Here is a 16,558-nt window from a genome sequence, read left to right as displayed (position 1 = left end):
CTTGTAACATGACGGGTTGAAAGGTGAGGCGGCTCGGTGTCCACGTGTTTTACTCTCCTGCTTTATACACATTTAACAAACTACCACCTGTTTGCTCTTTACTTGTTTTGTTGAGAAATAGACCATTTTTCATTTGTTTACCTCGGAGAGGACTTACTCAAATGTTTGTTTCTACATTTGTTCTTAGCCGTTTGTTGTGTGTTTCTATCTTCCTGTAAATTAATTACATTTGTTCACATAAAGAAGATTCTGATCCGAACAAAGCCTCAGAAATTGATTCTTTTTCAAATGTCTTAAAGAATATGAAGTCGTTTTATAGTTCTTTTCTAAAATATATATCAGTTCACCCATAAATACAACATAATTAAATATAATACATTTAATTAAACGTACTTAAAGAGTATCCCCCTTATTTATGCACCATATTTATGCTTTCCTCGTACTTTTAGGCCGCCCTCAGCACCGGTACCGTAAATGCACGAATAGACGCACAACAAACTTTTTGCAAATAGCAGGAGGCTTTTATTTAGTCTGTGTGGAAATCTTTTGTTTTTAAATCCCAGATGAAGAACAAAGACATTTTAACATGCAGGCCGTTACAGTAGCTTCAGTGTTTATTGTTCATAAAATATATGGCGTGTTGAGAAAATGAAATCAGAAATTCTCAATAAATGGTATCTATTTACCTGATAAAGCTGTCAGAGTGACGGTTCCTGGTTTTCTGTTGTTCATTCGTCTCTCTGTTACAGATGTCGTTGCGGAATTTAGAGACAAAGTGGAAAACAAACCTGACCTCCATCCTGGAGCAGCTGAGCCCGTCAGAATTCAGGAAGTTGATGTCCGATCTGGACAAAATCCCTCAAGGTCGGAAGGCGGAGAAGCCAAGAGAAGAAATGCCTGATGTCATCATCCAGGTGTACGGGACCGAAGGGTCCATCTCTGTGATGGATAAAGAAATGAAGGTCTTACAGAGGATGGACGCTCGAGTCCAGGAGCCGCTGAAGCGCTCTGTGGAGGAGCTGAAGAAACGACGACAGAAAATAAAAGGTGAGTTCAGAAGATCAACCGTGTGAATCCATTTAGATTATTGACCCCGTGTTGAGTTCTTCACAAAGTGATCAACGTGAATATGAAACACAAATACATAACCGATTCACAGAAACACAGACGAGCAAACTCGATGGCTTTCTTCCAGTTATTACGACTTTGTTTTTTAAATGTCTTCTTTCAGAGGCGGCGAAAAAACCTGCAGCTGAATCAGCATCAGTGGCCAAGAAGCCAAAACCTGCAGCTGGTAGATCAACATATACAAATATACATATATACATATATACATATATATATATATATATATATATATACATATATACATATATATATATATATATATATATATATATATATATATATATATATATATATATATATATATGTATATATATATATATATACACATTTACATATTTACCTATGTATATTTACGTAATATATATGAATAAATATATATGTATATTGTATGTATTGTATATGTATAAATATATACGTATATATTTACATATATACATTTAAATATTTATATGAAATTTGTGTGTTTTACTTTTCAGGGACGTCGAGCAAACCTGCACCAGCACCAGCATCAGCGGCCAAGGAGCCAAAACCTGCAGCTGGTAGATCAACATATACAAATATACATATATACTGTATATATATGTATATATATATATATATATATATATATATATATACATATATATATATATATATACACATTTACATATTTACCTATGTATATTTACGTATATAAATATTTACATTTATATAAATATATGTATATGTATAAATATATACGTATACATCTACATATATACGTATATAAATATATATATATAAAATGTGTGTGTGTTTTACTTTTCAGGGACGTCGAGCAAACCTGCATCAGCATCAGCGGCCAAGGAGCCAAAACCTGCAGCTGGTAGATCAACGTATACAAATATACATATATATATACTGTATATATATATGTACATTTATATAAATATATACGTATATTGTATGTATTGTATATGTATATATATATTAGTGCTGAGCAACGATTACAAATTTTAATCGCGATTAATCGCATGATTTTTTTGACATTCATTTGAGTATAAAATTCTATATACTGCTGTATGAACAAAAGTGCAATAATATCTGGTTTGCAAACACTTTAAACAAATAAGGTTCTTTTTAACAGCAGTATTCCCTTTACACAGCAGCAGTTAAAATATTTGTTGTATATTATATTTTATGAAAGCAACACAACAAAAAAGCAATGTGTGTTGAAATAATATTCTATGAATAATTGAAGTCACTATAATTGAATGGAAACTCGTCCCCAGATTGTTCTGCTTCGTACGTGTTGTTGAAGTCCAGATATGAGGAAACTCAACGCGTCTAGCTGGTTCATAACAGTCCGGAGGAGCTCATGGATCTCATGGAGCTGTGTTCACTGAGTCTATGAGCCACACGTCGCTGTTACAGCTGTATCAACACTAAACTAACTGATTTAACGGCAATAAACCGACAGAAAGGGGGTTCTGAAATAACTACGTAATGTATGCGATTTATAAAAAGTATGAATTCATGTTTCGTTAGTTCTCTCCACAAATAACTTTTAAAATACTTGTCTTCTCAAAGGAGTTTGGATCGATCGGTGCTATGCTAAGCTAACATTGTAGCAGCTCCATCAACACTCAACATAACGTCACACAGGCGTAGATACGGCGTCTATTCATTGTTTGTACCATATGGTTTATACCAGTGGTGGGCCGTCAGGGCCTGCAAGGTCTTCTCTGCTGGCCTGAACAGAATCACAAAGCTATATCTATTTTATAATTTAATAATGTTTCTTAAATACACTACATGTATTATAATTTATAAAAATATTGTTCCCATTATTTTCTCATTGCACAGCTCCTGTCTTCCTCAGTTGCTCTGCTTCCAGTGCAGCTTGTTTTAAGTAGAGCTTTTATCCAATCAGATCTCACCTCTGTGTCTCTAGGTAAGAACAGAGGCAGAGGCCTGCAGACTCACAAGTGAATCCATGTGCAGGTTAAGTGAATGGGGACGATATTGTTGATTGTCATAGTGTTCAACCAATCAGATCTTTAGTTTGACATGTTGGGCGTATTCTTTGACGTGTCAGAGCCTGCCAGCCGGCCTATAATGACGTCAGCATTAGTGCAGCTCAGTGTCCATGCAGCTCTGCAGTGAGGTGCAGAGTGCGCTGTGATTGGTCAGTGGGCGAGCACGTGACTATCGTTAAACTTAACAGCAGAGGCTTAGTCGGGTAGTGAATCACATCACGTGATGCAGCTCAGCCAATCAAATATGGGCATTCTGACTGAGATGTACCACACACCATGACACAGGGGGCTGAGACGAGGAAAGACACTGCGTTCAATGCTCAAGTTGTGAAAGTAAAATCATAAGACGATCTCTTTGGGCCGTGACTTGTCATTAAGAAGTGATGGTGGGTCCCACAGCCTGACCAGCTGAGAACCACTGTCCTCCATGAGTGCAGAACACATTCGATTTTCCTGAATATAAGCTTCTCCATTTTCCAAATGCTCTAGTACTATTCAAATGTATTGTAAGTCTTGTACCGAACGTTACGTACGTAAATTTAATACGTACATAGTTACAGCCTTAGAAATGAATAACTCTGGCGCCATCATGTGGTTATAAGGTGGTATTTCAGCTGCAGGGCAACAGTGAAGGCCCAGGTATAAAATGCACGGCCCGCCACTGGTTTATACAGATTTATACACATAGTTTATCTGGTCTCCAGTAATATGAGGTATCGTAGAGCTCTGGGTGAACACAGACGGCTACAGGATGTGTTTCCTGATTCAACGTCAGTGATGACAGGAGGAGCATCTCAACGCTGATAGGCTATCGTGCCGCAGCGCCCGCCCCAAATGCTCTCATTGGTTTAGACGCATGATGACGCCCATCCCAAGCCAATCCTGATCAACATCCCGCCCCTCCTGTGAGCCATGGTCTGTCTGTCTGTGTAGTCAGAGCCAGAGAGCAACGGCCTTTCAAAATAATAATAATTTTTTTTAAAACTGCGTTAACGCGCGATAAAATAATTGGTGGCGTTAATTAATGCGTTAATGCGATAATAACGCGTTAACTTGGCCAGCACTAAAATATATACGTATATATTTACATATATAAATATATACGTATATTTATATATATAAATAAATATATTTATATATTTATATATACGTATATATTTATATATATTTATATATGTAAATATACGTATATATTTATATATATGTATATATATATATATTTATATATACGTATATATTTATATATATTTACATATGTAAATATATATAAATATATATGTAAATATATATAAATATATGTAAATATATACGTATATATTTACATATATAAATATATATATAAAATGTGTGTGTTTTACTTTTCAGTGACGTCGAGCAAACCTGCATCATCTGCATCAGCGGCCAAGAAGCCAAAACCTGCAGCTGGTAGATATTATTATAAACCATGTTCATGAGATCATCTGATATTCAGAACATTAAAACAAGTAAAAGATGTTTATGTTTTACCTGAAAACCATCAACAGTGTTTGTTTCTTCCTTTAAAGGTCTGAAGAGCTGCCAACCTGACGAGGTGAGAATCAAAAGGGTTCATGATCAACACTCTCCTCTCACACTCTCTGCTGCTTTCAACAGATACATATTCACCTTATTATATGTATTACACACAAACATATAAATATATATATGTTATTATACATGTTAAATATGAATATTTGTATTCACCCTCTTCTTTCGTGTGTAGAAGAAAACCATCAGTCAACTTTCTGCTCAGAGCTCCAATGAGAGAAAACGGAAGGTGACCAACAGACGTTTTTAATCAATAGTCGGTTTTAACACGTGAAACTTTACTTGAGTATTTCTATTTACTGACACTTTGTACTCAACTACATCTCAGAAGGAAATGTACGTTTCACTGCACTACATTTATCTGACAGCTTTAGTCACTCTGCAGATTCAAAAAATACAAAACATATTCAACAAATAAAGCAATATTTGCTGTTATTGACATAAAACTTTATTGATCCTTGAGGGGGAATTCAAAATCGACCCAACTGTATATAAAGTCATTAAAAAGAGCTTTTACCACATTATTGTATCAATTATTATAATATTATATAAATTATTCGCCAACATGACATTTATTTTTGGTACTTTCAGAATTTTTTGATGTTGATAATTTTGTACTTTGACTTTAAATTCAAGACTTTTATTTGTAACGTTGTAGTATTTCTACTTTTACTCACACGATCAGAGTATTTCTGAGTTTTCATCTGCTTGTGTGTATCTGTACATGAATACATTAACAGCCTTTGTGTAATTCAGTCTTTAAAATCATAATCCGTCATCAAACCTGTAAATAATGTTGTGGTTTGTTCAGGTGGATCCTGTTGGAGCCGTGAAGACCAAACAGAAGACAGAATCCACCAAAACCACCAAAACCACCAAGGTATCAGCCGGGACGCCTTTGTTCTATCGAGACTCAACACTCGTTTAGACACTTGTTTCAGACGTGTTCGATTCTCCTCTAAACAAAGTGTTTATTTATTAGTGAGAATAGAGGCGTCACATTTTCTACAACATGATTTCCTTTAACGAATCAGTCATCAAATAATGTAAAAGAAATACTACTTAATGAAAAGAAAAAAGTATTCTCAATGAGAATTAAATATTTGGGCACTTAGTAAAGAAACTTACCTCAACACTTAAATAATCACATCTCATGGTCTTCACATGTTTTTACACCTTTTTGAAAAGAGCTTTAACTCAATTGAGATCAGTTTCTCTTTTTGAGTTCATGTATTTCATGAAACTAGAAGAAAAGAAATTGCATTCAAAGGATCCCCCTTAACTTTATTAAAGTATGGAGGCCCTCTTTAGATTTATACGACTCCCTACAAGAACATCAAATAGAGGTCGTCCTCACCTACGTCCCGTCACCTGTAATCTTTGCCTACGTCTCGTCGTCGTCATCTCGTAGCCTACGCCCCGTCGCCCCGACATTGCCGCCTAAGTCTCGTCATCGTTCCAAAAATGAGAATTTTGCTTGACTCAGACCATTTATGCTCAATCTAAGTAAAATCTGTTGTGGAGACATGTAAACATGTTGTGCTATGACTGTGGAGTATTTTTAGGCTTCAATCTGCATTATTTCAAATAAATATTTTCAATAAAAGTGCTTTTTTTTCAGGCGAACCTGAAACTTTTTCAATTTGAGCTGTGCCATATGTGTATATGTTATTAACCAGTAACATATACACAATATTTACACAATTCAACACATCTCACAAGTGTTACCTGTATTATACCATCAAAATGATTAAAATAGACCTTGTAGTTAGAGCTCTGGACTCTCTTGAGTATGGGGTATGCAATTTTCGAGCAGAGGCCTAAAAATAGGGCTAGGGTTTAAAAGGCTACGTCTCCGCCGTCGCCGCCTACGTACCGTCATCGTCGCCTACGTCCCGTCGTCACAATCACCTTCGTTTTTTCTTTTTTCCAGTTATGACGACAGCCTGCCAGAACTTTCTGAAATTTCCGCAAACCATCCAAAAAGATTTTATACACTTAATCAGGGTTCAGTTTGATTCAGACCTCCTGATTTTGTCCGAACCAAGGTTGGGCTGTTTGGGAGAAGAAGACTTCTCTGTAATCGTGTTTTGATCTTGTGGTTTGTTCAGATGGATCCTGTTGGAGCCAAGAAGCCCAAACAGAAGAATCTCTGAATCTTTGTTCTCCGTCTCTGAAACCAGCTGAACCCACCAACACTTCCACGGTAGCTGCAGAGACGTCTCTGTTCCATCAAACACTTGTTTCAAATGTGTTTGATTCTCCTCTAAAGTCAGCTGTGTTTGTTTATTTGTTTAATACAAAAACGTTGTCAGTCTCTGGTCTTTAATCAGCTGTTAAATACTGTGTGTGCATCAAATCTTCCAATAGAGGAACATTCAGCTGGAGGTCGAGTTCAACGGCGAGCCGCAGATGTTTTTTGTGACGACTCTTCTGGAGGATGATTTTACAGAAACGTTCTCTCGTAAGATGCTCACAGCAGAAGTCCAAATACAAGGAAATAAAATTACAGAAATTAAAAAGTAACAAAAAAATGACACATATTTTATAGAAGTTGAACGCCGTTGACGGCGGAGTGGAACGTGTGTGTTCTCTTACCGACTGGTGAGGCCTTGCAGGTTACAGGTACTTTTGGTGACATCACCGAGTTGTACATTTATGTCAACTATCAGCTATGGAGTCAGAGGAGCGAAAGGTTTCGGGCTTCTGGAGAATCGTAAAGAAAATTAGACTCACAACAAATTAAACGTCAGGAAACAGTCGTCTGGGGATGAATCGAGGGTAAAGAAGCCTGAAGAACCAACAGACGATCCGAGTGTTTCATGGTCTGTATTTCTATCATCAGACTTTGTAATATTAATAAACAATAGTCCTGATTAAGGATGTCGGATTCTGTTAATTGCTCCCGTTAACCGGTTAAATATGATTTAAAAGACAAAGTGAAACACGTTCCTTCTGCTCCGGCGCTCCATTGATTCTGAAGCTACATCCAGTTTAAATGTTTCACCTTCTTCTTTGTTTTCCGTCGGCGTTGCTGAACTTTGTCTCATCTTGATCGGGTCTCAGGTGCTCCGATCGTTACCGACCGATCTGAATAGTTTGTCTCTGTGAAGACATCGAGCCCATCGCCGCGGTGCTTCATGTTGAATGAACACTGACTGTGTAGCCGTTTAAACATGTTATCGATCGGTGAACCGGTTAACGGTAACGTCTCTTTCTTCATTTTATTTCTTTCACTGTCACTGTTCCATTTGTAGCTTTTTAGTGTTTTAATAATTGTTCTTCAATCTGCTTTTCTTCTGCCTTGTGTTGTGTTGAATGGTTTCATGTGAAGCACTTTGTTGTTGAAATGTGCGATACAAATAAACTCTCTGCCTCTCGATGTGAACTCGATCCCACAACTTGTTCTCAGAATGAAGCGGCTGCGACGTCGTTTTAAACAAGAACCTGAATTTATTTTCAGTTCCACAAAAGGTTCTTGGTCGCGTTGAAAAGTGGAAAAAATGATTGAATACGTAAATATATATTTATGTGCAATTAACCATGTTCAGCACAATTTAAAGTGCTTCAAAAAGATTAGTGAAGACATTTAACACTCAACAATTTACTCTTATAAATATATACATCTTTTTACAAATGATTTATCAAATTCCTTTTATGTGCAAACACCGTTTGATTCTGACCGTCTTTATTTTGTCATTTTACGGACAGTGAACTTTATTAAGAAGCACATTCAGCGTAAAGCGTCACTGATCACAGGTAAATAAAGGTGTGAGACGTTCGTCTCTTTTCCTCCGATCACATCCAAAAAATACACACTGTTTATTTCTACTTGACTTTATTAAAAAATATCAACAAAATCATCAGGAAACATGCGCACACAGAGCGCGCGCACACACACACACACACACACACACACACACACACAGAGCTTCCTGTTTGTTGAGAAACAGATTTTTAACTGTTATTCTGTAACAAAAAGAAAAATGACCGATCGACGGATAAGTGGAGAGTTTCATTCCAAAACACTTTGCATCCAATTTATTAATAATTAAAGGTGGAGAATAAAAACGACCTGATATTCCCAGTTTCATTTTCCAAAAATATACAATATTTATATAATTACATGCAGTGAAATCTCTGACTGGCAGCTCGTTTTTGGGAGGAAACTTTTCACTTTGGAAAAACTCTGACGATCAAACTGAACCGAAGTGTTGATTAAAAAACAACAACACTTTGTTTATTTTCACACGCGCACACACACACACCTACAAAAATAGAACGCGAGGCATTTTATATGTTGAACTCCAAAAAACAAAACCCACGTTGTGCACGTCGTCACCGCTCGTCTTCCACATTCAGAGAAACGATGCTAAGCTAACAGCTGCTTTTTGTTCACGTACATCATAAAAAACAAAGCTTTGAATGAAAACAATGAAACAACCAGACGAGGTTTTCTTCTTCTGGTTTTGTCGGAGCTAATCGATGACGCGGCGCTTTCTTTGGGGGGGTCAGAGGTGAAACGAGTAACTGAGGTCACATTTAAACACTCACCTGCAGGTACAATAATAACTGTTTATTTACATACATGCATGCATGTAAATAAACACGCTACTCAACTAAACTCTGTTCAAGACGGAAAGAAGTCGGGTTTTTGGGGAGAATTTTAATAATAATAATAAACAGAATGTGGACATTTTAACGTTTGACCTACTGTACTTCAAATAAAGACTTTCTGCTGCTTATTGGTTTCTATTCATTTCTGCTTTCTATTAAACACTCTTGAAACTGGACCAGGGTCCCCTGGACCCACTGGACCCGTTAAAGTGAAGTTCCTAATAAAAGGGATGAACGAGGAGTAACTTCATGTCACTTGTTTCTCTTTTAAAATTCTCCCCTGAAGAAGAAGAAGAAGAAGAGGAATGACGTATCGCAGCTTTGTGTCCGTCTTCAGAACAAACTCCAGAATCAAGTCGTAGAACTGTTTTCTCTCGACTCGTCTCCCGTTTGTCTTTCGGCTCCTTTTAAATATATATTTTTTCTAACTGCCCGACGATGAGCTGTCGTCGTGCGCTCTCATTGGCCGATGACGAGCTGTCGTGGTGTGCTCTCATTGGCCGATGACGAGCTGTCGTGGTGCGCTCTCATTGGCCGATGACGAGCTGTCGTGGTGCGCTCTCATTGGCTGATGATGAGCTGTCTCAGGTAGGACTGCGTGAGTCCTCTCAGCTCCTCCAGCGTGTAGTCCTCCGGCATCGGCAGCCGGCTGATGTGCGGCGCCAGCAGGCCGAGCGGGACGCCGAGGGAGTCGGAGTCGCCGCCCTGCTGGAGGGTCAGCACCACGCGCAGGATGTTAGCCACGCGCTTCGCCATCTCTGCAGGAGGAGGAGGAGGGGCTTAGTTAGAGGAGGTGTTTTTGAGTCGTGGAAGCAGCTCACCTCACATCGTCTCCTCTTTCTCCTGTATGGACTCAGCTTATTACACTCTTTATGTGTTCTATGGCGTTACAGAGCCATTGTAGGCTCTATTATTATTATTGAGCTGGGGGAGCAGGGGGTAATATACTGAGAATATACGAGACTAAAGTCGTACATTTATGAGGAAAAACTCAAAAAAAATAAATAAAAAATACATATTTTATTGTGAAGGAACCAACCTCATCTTATTAATCAACACACACACACACACACACACACACACACACACACACACACACACACACACACACACACACACACACACACACACACACACACACACACACACAGAGTGTCTTCAGGTTTCTGTGTAACTTTAAGCTTCTAAAGTTCTCTCTGACCGTCGGCCAATCAGAGGCCAGGAGCCGCTGTGTTCTGTTACCTGATTGGGCGAGCCGGTCTCTGGCGGAGCTGCAGGGCAGCAGCTCGATCCTGCTGCACAGAGACGTCACGTCGCCGTGGAGACGCTCCAACTCGTAACCGGCGGTTTCCATCTGGAACACACAGGAAGTGACTTTGTGTTAGCAGCATGCTAACGTATTAGCAGCATACGTGACGAGCGGAGCACTTTGGCTTCTACTCGTCTTCATTGAACATTACAATAACCCTTTCAAAATAAAGGTGAAGCTTCAGTACCTGCTGGATGTCCTGCAGGGTCTTTATGACGCGGATGTAGTCCAGGTAGACCCCCCCCGCTGTGTCCCAGTCCTGGATGGTGGCGCTGTGTTCAGGGACTGCCAGCCCCTCCAGGAACTCTAGCAGGTAGTCGTGGTTGTCGTTGATGATGCAATCTACGGGAGGACGGGAGGGACAAGCTTCATGTGACCGCTTTTAAAAACACGGCTTCCTTCAGAAGATCATGAAGGACAAACAAAACCACTGTGTTTTATTCTGCGCTCATTAAAGGGTCCATCTGTGTAGTTCTTAAAGTGACAGTAACACAGACCTGAGGCCAGGTGTTGGATGAGCAGCCGGTGACACTGGCTCCAGCACCCGGCCCGGTACAGGTGCAGCGCCTCCAGATGGCGGTTGGCATCGCGGCGCGCTCGGGTGGCCTTGGCCTCGTGGATCCACTGCTCCGGGATCAGCAGCCTCTCCGTCAGGAAGCGCTCCCTCCGCAGAGACTCGTCCGTCTCCTGCAGGTGGCAGTGCAGGGTCAACATCGCCCTCACCGCTCGCTCCCGCTGACTGGAGACAGAGACATTCAAACACCACAGAAGAAGAAGACAGAATCAGGAAGATAAGGATGCGAGGACATAACTAGAGATTGAGACCATAAACTCATGTTTACAATGTTTACTGAGGTAATAAATCAAGAGAGAAGTAGAGTCATTTTCTCATAGACTTCTATACAACCAGAGGAGTCGCCCCCTGGTGGTCACTAGAGAGAATGCAGCTTTAACACATGAAGCACCAGAGGTTGTCTCCTGGTCTGAGTAGTTTGATTTGACAGATGAAGCTGGACCTACGCGTGGTCGGGGATGTGCAGCAGGATGAAGACGGCCATGTGCCAGAGCCCGGTGCTCTCCAGCTGGGCGGCGTAGCTGGCGTGGAGGAGTCCCTGCCGCGAGGCGCTCAGGTGGCTGTAGTGCAGCGCCTGCAGGACGCCCCACAGGTGCCAGCTCAGACGGTAGTCCAGACGCTCCCAGGTGACGGTCAGAGGGTCCAGCAGCTGCTGCAGGCTGTAGTGTCTAAACACAGAGACAGAGACACATAAAGAGGTCTGATGAGTCTAGAGAGGTGGACCAGTGAAACCAGCACAGACCGGCTCCATTTAGAAAAACGTTAGCCGTCGCTGGAGGAGAAAATTATCGATTGTTTTTAGCTAATAAAGGACAATGTGTTAAAAATCTACATCCGAGTAAACATTTTGCAGCCAAATCAATGGGTAATAATAATAAACAGGTGAGCTGGTTTACCTGTCGCTGTAGAGTTTGAGCAGGTGGAAGCAGAGGTCGTGCAGCGGCCGTTTAGGCTCCGCCTCCTCATCCTCCATGTCCGCCGGCTCCGCCTCCATGTACGGAGGAAGGGGGGGGCAGGCGTACTTCCCCCCCTCACATGAGCCCTGCAGGACAGAAACAACCACAGAGATGAGATATGAGTGAGTGAGACAGACGGAGAGAGAGAGACAGACAGGAAGCAGCAGCTCACCTGGAAGGCGTCTTCATATCCTTTGAGGGCGTCGGCTACGGAGGCCGTAGGAGGCAACATGAACCAGAGGTGAACGGCTACGCAGCGCTTCCAGTCCAGCTCGGAGCAAACGTTCACCACAGAGTCAGAGGACTGCCACACCTGGAGGGTCGGACAGGAATGAAAATGAATGCATGTAGATGCAAAATATACATACATTTGTTTGTTTTTTTTAATACATACATATACACATCTATAAATATATAATATCGCCCTTTCGTCTGCCTTTGTCCGTTCTTAGCGTGTCTTCCGGCATCAAAACAGGAAGTCGGCGTTAAAGTAGTAAAGCCCGCCTCCTGCTCGATTTGATTGGCTGCCTGGGACGAGTGTGACATTGACGAGCAGTTGCTACTGAAATGTTGAGTATTTGAACTGTTTTTAGAGCGTTTGTGTGATCGGGGCCTCGAGCTCTCAGATAAAACCTGAAAATGACGTTTCCCTTGAAATGATACGGAGAAGCTTTTTAACCACATTCACAGTAAAAACAACGCTCTGACTCTGAAACAAACTAATCCTTCACATCTCTGAGAAGCCGGTAAACTATATACGTATGAAGGTATTTTAGCGTCAACACAGGAAATGAAACGTAACGTGTGCGTACGGGTTTCCCGGAGAGCAGCGTGAAGATGCGCAGCCGTTCCTCGGGCAGGTAGCTGTCCGTCTGCATGCGGTTCCAGTCGGCGAGCTGGAGAGCCAGCAGGTCTCTGCAGTACTGAGAGCCCACGGCCTGGGACAGCAGCAGGGACAGACGGTGGTCTCCTGGGGACAGACGGGTTAGGGTTAGCAGGGACGCTAGCAAGGGATGCTAACAGGTCTGTCCGTCTGTCTCTCCTCACCTTCCTTCTGAGCCAGTCGACAGGCCTCACTGATGCGGTTCCCCGTCAGGTAGCTGAAGATGGCGTCCGTGTGACGACCCTTCGGCGCCAGCGCCACCTCCTCCTCCACCCGGCGGGCGGCTCCGTGGGACAGCCAGGCCGAGAAGGTCCGCCTCCTCTCCAGCTGCTGCTCGTACTCGTCGAGCATCTCCGGGTCGGCGGGGCCCAGCCGGCCCCACAGGGCCTCACACAGGGTCCAGACCTCAGACCAGTAACCCAGCAGGGCTGGAGGGGAGAGAGAGACCCTCAAGAATCAGAAAAATACCTGTGAAGCTACGCTAAAGCTAAGCTAGCAAAGAAGTACTCAAGGTATTGTATTTCAGTAGAAGTAGTAATACTACAGTGTAAAAGTACAAAAGTATAAGCATCAAAATATACCTTCAGTACCAAAAGTACTCAGACAGAATAATATATATTATATTCTTGTTGCAGCTCATTTTAATGATTTTATATAATCTACAATAAAATATAATTTATTAGTTAAATATTCTATTATATTTTGTATTATTAATCTGAAAGTAACTTTTGTTATTTAATAAATGTAATGCGGTAAAGAGACAATATTTCCCTCCGAGGTGTCAAGTAAAAGTACCTCAAACGTGTACTTGTACAGTACTTGAGTAACTGTATTGTAAGTAGAAGCTCTAACGTATGAACAGTCTTACGCTCGGCGTCTCCCTGCTGCTCGCTCAGCTCTCGGATCCACTCGGCGTACTCGTGCAGCGCCGCTACGCCGGGCCGCGGTCGGACCAGCGGGCAGGCGGAGGCGTCGGTGGAGTCGATGGTGCTGTGCTTCAGACAGATCTCCAGGGGGCGCTGCAGCACCGACCGGCTCTCCTCTTCATCATCATCCTCCTCCTCCTCGCTGGACTTCACTGGAGGCTCCAGACCCACCAGCTGCTCCAGAACCACCTTATAGGGGCTCTCTGTGAGCCTGAGGACACACCACAGATACCATGTTCATGTTTACAGTGTTTATTATTGTTTTATTTGTGTAAAACCGTTTCTTACGGTTTGCTGCGGGCGGGTTTGGGCAGGAAGCTGAAGTCCGTCTTGGTGAGTTCTCGGCGGTCGAGCCGCTCGGCCGGCGGTGAGCTCAGCCGGTGGCCGCAGTGAGCGAGCGTCCAGCCGGGACCCCAACCCACCCGGAAGGAGCGACCCGCAAACAAGCCGGCGTCCATCAGCAGACTCCCCTACAGCAGCAACACACACCATGAGTGAGGAGAGACTTCAGAGGAGCTACAGAAACGAGTCCATGAAAGAAACATTCCATATTTGAGTCATAGTTTGGTCGTCTGAGCCCCAAAACCCACCGACGGGACGGAAAACCATGTTTACTTTAAACAATCTCCAAAACGACACCGTGTATTACAGACAGTAGGTGTAGATTTTCCTCTTTCCGACTGTCTTTAAACACATCATGTGCTACAAACATCGTTCACTCTGAGCTCCACGATACCTCGTATGAGTACAGACCAGAGACTGTGTGTGCATGTGTATGACCAGACGCTGCTGTAAGTCGTGTTGATGGAGATGCTACAGTGTTAGCTTAGCATAGCACCGATCGATCCGAACTCCATTCAGAAAACAAGTATTTTAAAAGTGATTTGCTTGCTTAACACAAATTCAGACTTTTTACAAATCTGCATCATTTTGTTCGGTTTATTGCAGTTAAATCACAACTAAATGTTTATTTGTGTTCTTACAGAAGTGAACCGGCCGACGTGCGTCTGGTTAGAAACAGTGAATACTCTCCTGATGACGTCATGACTATCGGTTATATCTTTGTTTACCTGAGATCAATAAACAACAACAAACCTTCCCCTGAGTGACCGACTCCTTGAGGGCCACGGGGCCGCCCAGCCGCCGGACGCCGACCGTCCTGACCGAAGGCTCCGGGGTTCGGGGGGGCAGCAGGAAGGACGAGGGTCCCGGCCCGGCCCAGTGAGACGAGCGGGGGGGCTCTTTAGCTGCCGGAGACCCCCGAGTCAGAGGAGGAGAGTCAGACATCTGAGAGAAGAGGCCGGAGGTGAACCGAGCCTGAAGGAGACCCCCCACTGTGGAGGCAGAGAGATCATCATCACCACCACCCTGCTGCTCGATATAATATCTTCATCATCATAGAATATCTTCAAGGTACTAAACCAAAATAAAACAGGAAGTGGGCGCAGGTGAGTGTTCTGGTACCGGAGGGTCGGCTCCGAGTTCCCGGTACGACGAGTCGAGTCGAGGAGACGTCGACCTTCATCGCTCTCTGGTCCTGAAACATGTCGCTCTCCTCCTCATCCTCAGCGAACAGAGACGCCTTCATGATCTGCAGACGAGAACACGTGAAGGTTCAACTCCGGCTTCATTCAGGCCGACCGTACTTCCTGTTTGAGGCCCACGGCTCTTACCTGGAGGGTGTGAGGGTTGATCCCCAGAGAGGACGCCATGTGGCCGGACGCAGAGACGCCGTCGTGCTCGGCGGGGATCGGACCCCTGAGCTTCCCGCTCGTCCAGTCCGTCTCCAACGCCGGCAGGTCGTCGTCCTCTCCTCCCAGTATGCTCTCTGTCGGGAAGCTCTGGGTGATGTCGGCCATGTCGCTGTCCAGCTCGGCCACGCCTCCTGTGATCTCCACGGCAACAGCAGACTGCACACACACACACACACAAAGTTTAGGTGTTTACGTTGAAATTTTATGTATTTTAAACTTGGTTGTAAACAGTTATTTCTCCTGTAACTTCCTGGTTCTTTGTATTTGAATAGTTTTAACTGGTCTGTGAAGCACCGTTAGGTTTCCTTCGTATTGTAACAGATAATAAATGAATTAGTATTATTGTGTTTATCGTAGGTTTCATGTTTACAGAATGAACAGAAAACATCTTTGTGCTCGTTAAGTTATTATTTACAGTGAAGTTGGCTGATTGCTGGTAAACGATCCACTGATCTCTTTATCAAAATAAATATCTTATATTTAATAAACATTAACTGAGAACAGACATCTGACTTCACGTCACAAGAAACGTTTGATCTCTGCAGATTAAAATGTTACCACAAACTTTACAGACCAAAGATTAAAAGTCTTCATAAACTTTATTCGGTTTTTCTTTCATTAAATGCATAAAATATAAATGAATACAATTCATGTCACACATCTGGAAGCAGCTGAAACGTTTACCTGCTGAAGTATTTATGCTCTGAAGCAGATGTTGAACATGACAAACTTTAAGAGGAGAAACTCATAATATAGTTATAGAATAATAACAGCACATATTCTGTAGAAGTCCCGAAGAACTAAAACCTTAAAACATTAACGTCTGATCAGAAGGTTTCCTGAGTAGA

General features: G+C 42.3%; 2 protein-coding genes across 10 annotated transcripts in view; one reads left to right on the top strand and one right to left on the bottom strand.

Moving 5' to 3' along the window:
• LOC142960643 (uncharacterized) overlaps positions 1-9,436 on the top strand; it is a 9,729-nt gene extending 293 nt beyond the window's left edge. The window contains exons 2-10 of one of the 3 annotated variants that reach the window (XM_076102578.1): positions 750-1,047; positions 1,232-1,294; positions 1,605-1,667; positions 1,916-1,972; positions 4,491-4,550; positions 4,670-4,695; positions 4,867-4,920; positions 5,503-5,571; positions 6,803-9,436. In XM_076102578.1, coding sequence (XP_075958693.1) covers positions 750-1,047; positions 1,232-1,294; positions 1,605-1,667; positions 1,916-1,972; positions 4,491-4,550; positions 4,670-4,695; positions 4,867-4,920; positions 5,503-5,571; positions 6,803-6,847 — 735 coding nt within the window. In that variant the 3' untranslated portion in view covers positions 6,848-9,436. The remainder of the gene's footprint in view (positions 1-749; positions 1,048-1,231; positions 1,295-1,604; positions 1,668-1,915; positions 1,973-4,490; positions 4,551-4,669; positions 4,696-4,866; positions 4,921-5,502; positions 5,572-6,802) is intronic. The other 2 variants (XM_076102580.1, XM_076102579.1) reach the window with 2 other exon arrangements.
• nup98 (nucleoporin 98 and 96 precursor) overlaps positions 8,513-16,558 on the bottom strand; it is a 20,449-nt gene continuing 12,403 nt past the window's right edge. For all 7 annotated transcript variants that reach the window (XM_076102570.1, XM_076102573.1, XM_076102571.1 and 4 more), the window contains exons 22-35: positions 15,630-15,866; positions 15,421-15,547; positions 15,052-15,290; positions 14,245-14,426; positions 13,899-14,167; positions 13,195-13,458; positions 12,960-13,117; positions 12,320-12,460; positions 12,088-12,233; positions 11,638-11,859; positions 11,115-11,356; positions 10,805-10,959; positions 10,551-10,662; positions 8,513-10,066 (exon numbers count right to left, since the gene is read on the bottom strand). In XM_076102570.1, coding sequence (XP_075958685.1) covers positions 9,870-10,066; positions 10,551-10,662; positions 10,805-10,959; positions 11,115-11,356; positions 11,638-11,859; positions 12,088-12,233; positions 12,320-12,460; positions 12,960-13,117; positions 13,195-13,458; positions 13,899-14,167; positions 14,245-14,426; positions 15,052-15,290; positions 15,421-15,547; positions 15,630-15,866 — 2,691 coding nt within the window. In that variant the 3' untranslated portion in view covers positions 8,513-9,869. The remainder of the gene's footprint in view (positions 10,067-10,550; positions 10,663-10,804; positions 10,960-11,114; positions 11,357-11,637; positions 11,860-12,087; positions 12,234-12,319; positions 12,461-12,959; positions 13,118-13,194; positions 13,459-13,898; positions 14,168-14,244; positions 14,427-15,051; positions 15,291-15,420; positions 15,548-15,629; positions 15,867-16,558) is intronic.

Source organism: Anarhichas minor, unplaced genomic scaffold (genome assembly GCF_050575085.1).
Source record: "Anarhichas minor isolate MPS153535 unplaced genomic scaffold, ASM5057508v1 ptg000027l, whole genome shotgun sequence".
NCBI lineage: Eukaryota > Metazoa > Chordata > Actinopteri > Perciformes > Anarhichadidae > Anarhichas > Anarhichas minor.
The sequence above is the reverse complement of the archived record's forward strand: the minus strand, read 5'-3'. Positions and strand labels throughout refer to the sequence as shown.